Source organism: Rhyacophila brunnea, unplaced genomic scaffold, assembly GCF_057557595.1.
Source record: "Rhyacophila brunnea isolate RB1 unplaced genomic scaffold, BYU_Rbru_1.0 scaffold_1, whole genome shotgun sequence".
Taxonomy (NCBI): Eukaryota; Metazoa; Arthropoda; class Insecta; order Trichoptera; family Rhyacophilidae; genus Rhyacophila; species Rhyacophila brunnea.
The window spans coordinates 6,774,799-6,787,663 of record NW_028232751.1 but is presented as its reverse complement, the minus strand read 5'-3'; the positions used below and the strand labels follow the sequence as shown (position 1 = coordinate 6,787,663).

Genomic DNA, 12,865 nt, shown 5'->3' with positions numbered 1-12,865 from the left:
CGTCTATATGATAGTCAAACAACTTTATGTCAATCTTTTCTAGTTTCTTTTTATATCGTCAGTAAAGTTTAACGTTAACTACATAAAGTTACCCTAGTTTTCATATATTTTTTAAAACCATACCTATAAATTTTATTTTAACATCACCATAAGCAAGATAAATGTACAATATACGATAAAGTATAAAATATGAACATTAGTTTTTAAATGAACATTTCCTTTGTTGAGCTACAAAAAACTAAAAAAACGTTTTTTGGCTCTCCTGTAAAGTTGCACTTTTGTAGATAGTGTTGTTTGACATTAAGACTTAATTTTAAATTTAATATGTGATCTCATAACAGCACTTCAATAATTACATGTTGCCTTGTTATTAATCAAATATCTACCACTAGGTCTACCATACCGTATTCAGTTACCGCTTACCGCTACACCACGTTGCATGTGCAAGGTAATATGTTGCAATTATGTATAAATTTGCGTTTTGACAATTTTATTTTAAAAATTATGACGTTTGCCAAGATATGGTTTGACACTTTCAAGTAATATTCCTTCGCTGAATATGTGTATCTACTTATTATTTTATTTCAAAATTTTATTATTCTCCTGGTAAGTGTAGAATAAATTATTTTTTTAAAGAAAAATATTTAATTTTTTACGTGGAATTCATTTAGTTGGGGTAGCCGCTTAATTGGGCCAAAATGACCTAGTCCCAATGGTGTGTTCCAATTAAACGGAATCAACTGTATATTATATTTACGACATAAAAAAAAAAACAAAAAAAAAATATGACTACGTACATCTAGTTATTGCCCAAACTCTTTGTAAAAACCTCAAATTATGAAAATATACCTATGTTCACGATTTTGGAACATTCTCATGATGCGAGCTCCTCTTCTCTCAATATTTAAACAACGCATGGCGCCATCTCTTTACCAACTAACAAAACTATTTTTGTATATTCGTAGCAACAGGGTTAATCCTTTGAGAAATAATTTCACTATAGAATGTATTTGTGGGTATTGGTCAGGGAACTCAGAAATAATGGGAACTGAAATACCTAATGGGTGTGGAGTATCAGGCAACCGATCTCAAGAATACGCTTGTCCTTTGTCCTGACAATTTATGCACTGCTCTCGTTTATGCACTGACGCTCATTCAATATTGGTGTATTTTGAAGGTTTCAACACACTATTGCACGTTTATTTGTTGTTCATTTTCGTAGGACACTCACACATTCAAAACCCTGAGTCAAAATGTAGTGTATTGGGGTATTGCCTATTGGAATTCTATTTATTAATCTGTTCTGTGGTATTGGTGTATGTCCTATAAGTAGAGCCATTGTCATATCAAAAGAAAAAGTGTCGATACTTGGAATCGGCATCGTGTCGCAGTATTGATACTTTTTAATATTAGAAGAAATGCAAAAAATACATGACTATTTCAAATAATTTGAGGCTTACAACATTAATTTGATACAAAAATTATTGCCAAGTATGTTAGATCAAAAATTTAGAGAGATCTTGACATCGGTTTAGCTTACAAAAATAAATAGTTGTCTCCATAAAGTGATAATAAAACTAAAATTAAAAACACAATTTTAAATGCGATATTTGTTCTTATGCAATCATACGACACATATTGGTGAAACCTCAATTAAATGCGACGTTTGTTCATAAAAAAAGCAGAAAATTTCACCATTGAACGCATATATTCATTAGAAAAACAGAGGAAAAACCGCAACAAATAAGATATTTGTGAATTAACCTTTTTACTGCCGGTAGGTGTGTGTATGGCAGTACCTTGCACGCCGCGGATTTTATTGCAAAACTAAAAAAATTAAATCAATTTACGTTTCAAGTGGTAACAACGAACTCTGTTTCAATTCTGAGTATGTGACGATATTTCCAATATATGTCGTTGTGTGTTCAAAATATTTGTATGTTTAAAATAATTGATTTACGTTAGTAAAATCCCGTTTAGAGCGGGACATCCAAAGACGTCATCTTTGTATGAGTGGCGTTCCGTTCACGGAAAAGTTTGGGTCTTAAGACGTCATTGGTAGCCATCCAGTTAACAAGTAGAAGGTATAACCACCCAAAATACTATGCTTGTGAGAAAACTGATGACTTGAAATCTTGCAATCAATTTTTAACTAACTTCCCGACTAGCTAGACATTTGAAACTTTTAGAATAAGTATATCAGAACACGATGCGAATGCATTTTTTTAATACTTTTAGCCATCTTTAAGTAGAATTGATTTCATTTTCAGTTAATTCTGCTTTGTATGAAAAGTTATTTCGGAAGAAATCCATATACGTGCGTTACTATGGAAATCAATATGACATTTCAGTATTATTTCTATCAAGTACAAATTTTTTTGATGGTTTAAGCTAGTCAAGTCAAGTTTATATGATTCAAACACAAAATTTAAAAACGTTGTATAGAAAAAGTTCTTTTTATCTTGTAATTTTATTTTATTAGAAACTTAACAACTATTTATTAAATGCGACTGTCATGCATTTCCAATAAAATTAGAACTTATAACCACCCAAAAACATTTACTGGCATGAAGCCATTTAAACCAAATGCTTGTTCATATTATTACAATGACCACCCGGCCGACTCAAGCGCCATATTGCAAATGTGATGAAGAATAACCAATTTCCTCTCGTTAAAAAATTCAAATTTATTTTATACAACTGATTTCATCTAAGATTATTTCGCGCGCCAGCAAAATTACCACGCGTACCATAGGTTCGCCCCCGCATATGTAGAGGGTCCTGGTGTCAAACCCCAGGTGTGGCAAATTTATATGAAGTTTTTTTCAGAGACCTAATATGTTGAGCAAGTGGTTAACATCCATTTCACAGCAGAGAACCTGGCGGAAAAATACGAAGCTTGCAATTTGAGACATTTTTTTGATAATTTACAATTTCAATGGTATTAATTAATAAATTTGTATCTGAAAACATTACTCTCGATCCTCTATTTTTCTCAGGGCTGAGTGAAGGCTAAATTCAATTGGCAATTCACTTGAATTATTCAAAAATGGAGACAATATACTATTTAAGATGAAGCAACGTAGACAATTCAATATTAATATTTTATATTGTCATAGTTTTTATGAATATATTGTCCTTAATAGTACTCATTTTTTCGTAGTCAAGTTTATCTATGACTTAAAAAAAAAATATTTTTAATGTTTTCAGATACATATTTATTAATTAATACAGTTGAAATTATAAATTTTCAAAAAAATGTCTAAAATTGCAAGCATCGTATTTTTCCGCTAGGTGCCTTGCTGGTATTCTGCTGGTATAAGCATCGCCCTTAATACAACTTCTGCTTTAGGCCCATATGATCTTCTTGGGATCGAACATGATGATGTATTGTGTAACGTCACAAAATCTTAACATTTTTCTACATTACATTCCATTGAGCAGCATTAATATTAAAAGTGTTTTCAGTAAATACTAACATAATTGCTTTCTTGCCATGATTTTTATTTCATATCACAGAATTATAATATCATTTTGTACAAACTTTTTGGTAAAATCATAATGTGTAATGATTAATTATTTGAAATGAAATTATAATAATAATTAATGCCATATAAATGAATCTCTATTGGAAAATGAAAATTTACAAAAAAATGTAATAATTGTCCTAATTGTTCCAAAAAATAATTTTTGGTTTACTGATAGTTTATATACAGTACACTCTCAGTAATCCGCCTCTCGATTATCCGACAACTATTATAATAATCCGCCGTTATTTTTACTAGTTGAAAGCACAAAATCAAGCTCTATAATTTTCCGGTATTCGTATATCAAATTCAGTAGTCCGCTGCGTAGATGATAAGGGTTTATTTTTGAAACTTCTCCCTTGTAAAATGTACGTTCATCGCAAAGATAGTAATGTACAGGGAGGAAAGTGCCCAAGGACAGCATCACAATTATGCCATGCTCCAATGCAACCGGGACACAAAATGAAGTTTTTGGTAATAGGAAAAGGCAGGGCACCTAGACATTACAGAATATCTGCCTCACTGAACAACTGGTTGTATCTAGTGATTTACTGTTGATACCTATGCAGTTAATGGATTTGGTTTATAAATATGTATAACTAGCTGTATCACCCGGCGCTCCCCGGGAGTAACGTAGATTGCAAGGGATTGAATTTAAAAAGGTGAAAAAATATAATATTAGAGATTTTTATTTTTTTGTACATTTATTGCATTTAAATATTTTAAAAAGTAGTACATATTCAATGTATTATTGTAAAACTGTCCCCGGGGTGCAACGGGTTAAAGCTAAAATTCGAGACCCCGACCAAGCACTCCGGCTCTGATGCCGCTACATACAATTATTGTCCGTGAGTGAAGTATTCCGATCTACGTGTAACGCGTCGCCCGCGCCAACCTGCCGGTTAGTAATATTTTCATCTAACTATGCCATTTGACCTCCGATCGAGCCGAAATAAACGCCAATATTTTTTAAATGCACATTCTAGCGACATTTTCAATAAAAAATGGAGTTTGCAGCATTAACTTCCGCGTTTCAAGGCCCTGTACCCTTTTTTCTGCAAAAACCGTAAAACTGTCCTCGGGGTGCAACGGGTTAAAACTGAAATTCAAGACCCCGACCACGCACTCCGGCTCGTCGGCCTCTGTCTACTGTCCAAATTTTGTCGAAATCCAACTGCGCGTGTGGATTTGTATAAAGAAAAACCGAGGGCCTGTACAAACAACCATACAAATATCCAAACATATTCTTCAAATTATATTATAGATTTAATACATACATACTTGCTTTTGATTATAAATAAAACCGTAAGTTGCTAGTACAAATTTCTCAATAAAAACTATTTTTATGAAATACCTGTTTTAATTTTTACCATATTTTGTATGTATGCACTATAATCCGCCGCTTTCACTAATTGGACACTTGTCTGGTTTTTGGGGTGGCGGATTACTGAGAGAGTACTGTACTTAATAATACATATTTACAACCAATTAATATTAGTTTTTATTTCGTCACCGTTCAGGCAAAAGTCACCAACCCTAAAAACATAGTTTTGAGATATCGCAATTTGAAAGTTTGAAAATGCAGGAAAAATCAGATTTTAATGTTTTTAAGGTTTTATCTACATTAAATTATTTTCGCATGTCTTCTTAATAATTTCTCTAAGGTAATTTTACTTTTTGATGCTAATTAAAACATCTGGAAGGTTTTGAAGGAGGCAAGGTAGCTCAATTATGGTTTGGTGACTTTTGCTTGTTAATAATCTGAACAATGTTAGCCAAAAGAAGGATCAGTAAAACTCACCATCCATAGTATAGTGACTTTTGCTTGTATATTTATAACGAAGGATTTTTTTTTTTATATAGTCAATAATGTCTATTCACCTATAATGACTTTTGCTTGTTAAGATTTTATCGAAAGTCATTTAGTGAAAAACAAATAATTCGGATTTAAGCAAAATTTTACTAACTAATGTACTGTGGTGAGTTTTGCATCTTAAAGAACATAATTTTACGCTTCGGGTGACATACTCAACTCAAAACTGCCATTTTCAGGGTTGGTGACTTTTGCCTGAACGGTGACGATTTGTTCTGCATTATTAAAATTAAATTTTGACAAGACTTTATTTTCTTCTGATTTTGTTTTTTGGCTTTGGCCACGCGGCGCGCATGATAACCATAATAAAGAAAAGGAATTTTTGCTTAAGCTAGTAAGTATAAAAAAATCTTAATTAATAACAACAATTCAATAATTTTAGTCTAAATCAAACTCTTTGCATATTAGGAAACAATATTCATAATACATTACTTCAAAAAAATATATATATATTTATAATCGGAATGTTATAAGAGGAAATCTTTTATAGGTAACTGATCTCAAATTCAAGAGATTAGACACATTTGCCAATAAATTTATTGGTCAATGCAGCAACAGGTTCCGAAGCATTTATGACAAAGGCGTGTTCATATTTGACTTCTTCGATGTATAAGTCTGGCATAATGCTTCGTAACTCATCAAAGTACATTCCAGGTGCCCATCCGTCAAATTTAGTGTAAATAATTTTAATAATGGATTTATTCCTCTCCAAATTTTCCATGTCAATTTCGACCACCCGGTCCATTTCATCGTAAGCCATGTATAGAACATTATCAATGACGGATGGACGCAAATATTTTAAAATCGTCGTAAGCATCGAATGTCGGAGAGATTTTATGCGAAAGTAAGTTGAAATAAAAAAAACTTTCATAAACATGGGAAATAAAAAAAATATATAAATAATTAATAAAATTAACGGAGTGATTTTTCTTGCGATTTTGTTGAGCCAGAACCCATTCGGCGAAGCAGCCATTTTTTGAATCGTCGGATATAAGAGATTTGCCGATTTGATCCTTGGCTTGAGATCAACGTCTTTTAAGATCTGCATCACAATCCATGCGCCAATTGAATGTCCCACTAAATGTATCTTTGTTGATGACTTGGTGAATTTCTTGATGAATGATATCTTGTGCATTAACTGGTCGTGTAAATTGTACAAAGTATTATTTTCTCTAACTTTTTTCACTGATCCATCTTCACTTATTTCTTCATTCTCCTCATGACCTGCATGACCTATAATAGACAATGGATAAAAAAAAGTATAAGTATAATAATTAATTCAAACATAAACCAAATCTAAAATTGCTAAATGCAGGCTTGAAGTTGAAGTAAATCAATCAACAGTAGCATCATGGGTATGGCAAAAGCAATTCGCAGTTGTATTTGCATTACTTGCTAGCATTGAAACAGGTATTGTAGCAAATGAACCAATACACCTACGAATCACCCATGGTGTCATTGTAGAATGATTTAACTATAAGTATCGAATTTCTGCAGCATTTTTAACTTCACACCTGAGTAAACACAATGACTTACTTGTCAGATAATAAAAAGAATTGTTTCTAAATTGGACAAGAGGGGTGTTTTATTTTAATAAAACGCTGGCAAGTTAGTTAAATGTTTGTGATCACGTGTTGCTAACGATTGTGAAAAGGGTAACGTACACGTAAACTGGAAAATGTTTGCCCGACTATCGACACAATCTCGGTATTTCAACATGCAACGAGGAACGCCAATATTTGCCTGGGCCATAACATTAAATATAATATTTACAAGCTATTTGCATAGATGAATAATTTTTGCCGCCATAATATAATCTTACAGAGTAGCAGAACATTTTACGAAGGTGCATGCTAGGCAAAAATGAAATGATAAGATATGTAACAAGGCAAACAATGGTACGTATGCGGTTTAATATCTCAAAGTCTCAAATAGAAATGGACGACTCGAAGAAGAAACAATGGATGGACAAACATACATAGTAGGTAAGTAACGGTTTTATATCAAATTTAAGACTGAAAATGAAAGGTGGACGCACTTTGCTTACGGAGGTCACTGTACATTAGGGTGTTCCGTCATTGTATGGGGATATTTTTTGTTTCAAATATTTAAACATAATACCTCTTGTTTCGAATAGTTAAACATAATACCTCTCAAAAGTTGCGTAGTGACATGTAGTCTAAGGCTGTATCTAATTCTCCTTTTGAATTTATTTTTTCTCTAAATTTCTAATTTAGACACCACTTTTGGATCTCTACCAGACCAAGAAGTTTTGAAAGTTATTGATAAAAGTGAAAATTTTACATTACTTTTCTGTTATTTTATGAATTCACATTACTGTAAAAATCAAATAATTACAACCCAATATTTTTCAAATATATCCCGAATAATCCTGAGGGCATGAAATGGATCTTCTCAAGTTTTAAAAATGATCCTCAACGGTTATCCATTTACATTTACACCGGCCATTAATGGTACTTCTACTAATGGTTGTTCGAGGCGGAATAACAGGGCCTGTCTGGTTTATATTAGTTGTGGTAGCACCACAACCAACAGAAACGATTTTAGTCTTCCCAGCCCTCAGATCTCTACAGTCTACCTCCACTCTTCACCATTAGTCATAATAATAGATATATATTTTTTTGTTTTTAATGGTGAATGGGTAAAATTGTATGTAATGTACACTTGTTTGTACATAGACTGTAATTATAAGAATTACAGGCAATATGCAGTATTTGTGCAGCATGGGAGCAAAAATTGTTTATAACATAATATTATAAATCAAGATTATATATAAGACTGAATACAAAATAATTAATCAATATTTAATATTAAAATTATCTGTATTTTGATAAGAAAATATTTACACTGAACAACACTATGAAAGTAAATTATTATATTACTACCCATTTACTCTTCAGTATTCATATTTGTCCTCTACTTGCATTTTAAGATTTAGAGTTAGACAAAAATACTATTCTATGTATATTATATTCAATACATGAGTATGTGTGCGAAACATGAACCGCAATACAAGAGAGACACAGAAACTTCAGTACGACAGCATGGTATCAAGAGGTGCATGCTGACACAGGCCAGTGAATCTTGAAGGTATACTTTCTGTAATAAACACTATTTCAAAAACAGCTTTACATTCTGAGAAGTCAAAAATCTAATCTATTATATGGATATATTATATTCTAATAATATTCTGCTATTGATATTATATGTAATTATATTGCAGGGGAGGTTTCATATATAGATACTACACCCATAGAGGTATTAAATAAAAAGAAGGGAAAAGAATCGGCTTTCTCATACAACTGCACGGAGGATTTACTTTGGTCATTATAACGTATGCATATGATATAATGTTAACGCGGAAATTTTGCCGCAAATTGATTACCAGTCTGCCTCACCATATTTTTTGCCATACTTGCCTGCTTCACCATGCTTTCATATAACCTGCCGCCCCTAGACTACACCCATTGTTATTTTTCCTTAAAATATGAAATTAGTCAAGTAAAATGAGGTCAACGAAAATCGAAACATGCCGTGATATATCTGACAACTCTACTTCATATAAAATATTTATATCAACCAAAATATGATAAGCTAGTAATATCGATAGCTCGCAGAACCAAACTAACATGGTGCGCATTTCAACGCTTGAATAGTATCTTCAAAAGTAGCCTCCCATTGTGCATAAAACGTAGTATTCAAATGAAAATGTACGAAAAATCCAAAAATTACAACTACCGTAACTTGGGGTGAAAGCGATCAGGTGGGGTGAAGGAAATCAGTACATATTATTTTGGAAAATAATTAATGCCATCTAACCATGACGGATTAAAGTATTATCGGCAGTGGGAAATGAAACTTTAATGTGAAGTTGACAGATGTAGCTAATTTAAATATGAAATTAATTCGCGAACTGTCAGATAAAAAATCATCCAACTCGTGTGCTAAACATATAAATTGTAATTTGTTGATTTAAAACCAATGCAAATGAAAGCCAAATAAAGGCTTTAAGGTCTTTATATCGTTATAAATCTGTTAACTAATCACTGAATTATTCAATTCTCTTTTAAGATATTCTAAAATATTCCATTTGTTGTCGTTTTTGAGGTTAATCATACATTTTAGAATTTCGCAGGGTGAAGGCGATCATGCCATGAAACTATAAGAAACGGCTGGGAATCAAAGGAAATCAGAGATATGATAAAAAATATCATGAAAATGCCATCAGAGAAGTCAAAGCAGGAAAATATTCAATGAGAAAAGCTGCTGAAATGTTTGATACTCCATATACAACATTAAATCAGAATGTCAATAATAAGTCCACCATGAAATCGTATGGCAGACAGTCTGTTCTGTCCATTGAAGAAAAAACGCTAGTTGAAGGCCATCTATTATATAGTGAATGGGGATTCCCTCAGAGAATATGAAGAGGATAAGCGCTGCTGTGGAAATAGACACATTAAACACATACTTTGACAACCTAGAGATATCTTTAATGAACATGTGTGTGCCTACTGATAATTAAAATTATATAATTTTCATGCATTTACTTTTCTGTTCTTATATAGTAAATTTACATATTTTTACGTATTTTAAATTTGTAATAAATAATAAATATCTTTAAAAATATGATTTCATAATCGTTTACACATAATCGTTTACACCCCACTACATGTTTAAAGACGTATTATGGTACAAAATAAAGCGTGATCGCCTTCACCCCACTGATTGGGGTGAAGGCGATTGCACTTTGACTTGAAAAAAAAGTATGTTAGAATAAGAAAAAAAAAATATTTTTCAAAAATATTAAAGATTTAGGACAAAAGAACTTAAATAAATTTTTTGACAATTCTATTACAAGTTTTACTACTATAAACCACGAATAAAAGCAAAATTTTGATCGGCTTCACCCCGAGTTACGGTAGCGACGTTACATGGTGTATGTAGGGAAAGACCACAAAAGAAACTAATGGATAAAGATGCAAACAATAGAATGTGATGTGATAAAGGTTCAGGCTCAGAATTTCAATGGGTCAACATGTCGATCGGCGAGTGGATAACTGGTGGAGTTAGACAAATGCAGTCGTACAGTGATACATTAAACGACCACAAGGATATCCCAAGACCCGGTGGATCGACAAACTCACAAAGTTGATGGATATACATGGCAGCAAAACACTAGGAACCAAGAATAATGGATGTAGCTATGGGAGCCCTTCATCATCCAGCAGTTGAATGACCATGGATGAGATATTGGCATAGTACTTATATCATTGCAATTATTGTCTTTCTCCAACTCCAACATTCTAGACATATTGCAGATTAAAATCCCTATATTATCATCAGGCATATTTATCAGGGAAAACTGAGGTTTAAAGACTCAAGAGAAAATTATTAGAAGTAAGCCACCTCAATGGGTTCACACGCAATTATGTTCATTTGCCCATTAAATTCCGGAAGGTACTATACTAGCATGGCGGTACCCATTGGGCTGAGAATTTCTACTGGAAAAAAACATATTTTTGGAAATATATGAAAAGTATATAAAGGTTTGTATTTTGGCGAAGGGTGCAGAGGTAGGCTGTGGAGATCCGACATAAATAGGGCACACTAAACTTTGTCAGTCATACTTATTTGATTTCATTGAACTAATAACACAAATTCCACATAGTATTGATAAGTTTTTGAAATTAAATTAAACCCTGCCTAAAGCAAACCATAATAGGTACATATCTATTATATAAAAAGTATTCTTCAATCTATTAAATATCTCAAACTATGCCATTCAATCATACATCACTTTAGAAAATTTATAGATAGTAGAATGTTTTTATCAATTGAAAAGTAGCATTTTGCAGATCCGACTTTTTTAATAGGGAGCGACGACATCACTTCACAACGATGTAGCAGCTTTCTCGGTAGGTAATATTGTAATCTTCTGTCTGAAAAAAAGCAGGTGACCCTAATAAAATATTACCTACCGATAATCCATACTGGTAAATTTGAAACAGCGTGAAGTTCTTCCAAGTAAGGGAAATAAAACTCAGCAAGGCCTGGGTTTCCTGGTATACAGATGACAACTTCTTCGGGGTGATCTTCGTCAACCCCATTTCCCCAGCAAACGATATGGGAATCAATCCCATCAATATCCATAAAATTGTTGAATTGCATTCTGTATCAATACAATTATCACAACAACTATTCAGCCTTTACTTTTACTTTACTATATGTAGGCTATAAAAATGACGATTGACTGTACAAACCACAACTTGACAGTTGTACGGCCTTTTGCGCCGCTGTCATCAGCTGTCACTGTCGGACAGTGTTGCCATGTCTACTGAAGTTTCAGTAGTCTACGATATTTTTTGCCAATTGAATTTTTGATTTTTTTTTCGAAATTCAAGAAATAAACTGATATTTGTGTTTTTTTCCATTATTGTAAGTTAACTGATGACTATTTTAATAATTAAACTTGAAATAATTTACGCACGCCCTGTTTTGATGTGTGACACTTTTACATTGACAAACCTACTAAACTCTACCCAAGAGCGCCATTTTACCCATTAATATCATCATTGTTAATAATAAATTAATATTATAAGTTACTGTTATACTTATTAGACTTAACTCATATCTAATATACATTTTCCAAAATCTACTGATATTTTATGAAATCTACTGAATTTTTTGTCAATCTACTAGATACCTACTAATAAACATAATGACGATCTGGCACATGTATGCTTACTCTCCGAGGTGCCAGACTTCGTCCGTCGATCACTATGTAAATTCGATTTTACAATCATTCGAACCGAAAACAGCTGTAGGAATTATTTTAAATATTTATATTGATTAATTTGTTAATTTACACATTAGAAAATAAGTGATTTAATAATTATTTTTTTTTGTATTTATAACATTCATACTAGAAAACGTAAAACATGTAATGTTTTCATTGCCCTATTATTTTATGCAAGTCTACATATAAATAACACAAAATTGTACGATTATCGGAAGACATTACGATAATCGCAACGTTTGACTTTTGACAGCTCGACCTTTTTATTCGTTCGTTGATTAGTAGCAGAGAGAATAGACAAATCAGACGTTTTGTCCTCGGACTTTTGGCTCGCCAATGGAGCCCTGGCATAAAATGACTTGAATCAGTTTCACGGCGAACCTTTTGCGTAAATTTAACATTATATTTTATGTTCGGATTGGCAACAAAGCAAAAAAATAATGTGTTGGCTGTAGCCGGAGGTAAATCTATCATACACGAATAATAATTCTTGGTAAAATGTTTGGTTGGAACTTCCCAAGATGGCAGTAATAAGATTATTTTCGCTGATGCTCATATTTACGAAACTTTAATTTGGCCCACTCTTACGAAATGCTGTCTTGCTGCTCATTACACGTAGTATGAATAAAATTAGTCATAATATGC

The 12,865-nt window shown here is 32.5% G+C and overlaps 1 protein-coding gene across 1 annotated transcript; it reads right to left on the bottom strand.

Moving 5' to 3' along the window:
- Positions 1 to 3,485: 3,485 nt before the first annotated feature.
- On the bottom strand, positions 3,486 to 11,721 carry sturkopf (lipid droplet associated hydrolase sturkopf). The gene is made up of 3 exons (XM_085959991.1): positions 11,403 to 11,721; positions 5,608 to 6,633; positions 3,486 to 5,030 (listed from the first exon to the last, which is right to left on the bottom strand). Exons 1-2 carry the CDS (start codon positions 11,590 to 11,592, stop codon positions 5,915 to 5,917), a joined length of 909 nt encoding a protein of 302 aa, XP_085816117.1. The 5' UTR covers positions 11,593 to 11,721; the 3' UTR covers positions 3,486 to 5,030; positions 5,608 to 5,914.
- Positions 11,722 to 12,865: the final 1,144 nt, after the last annotated feature.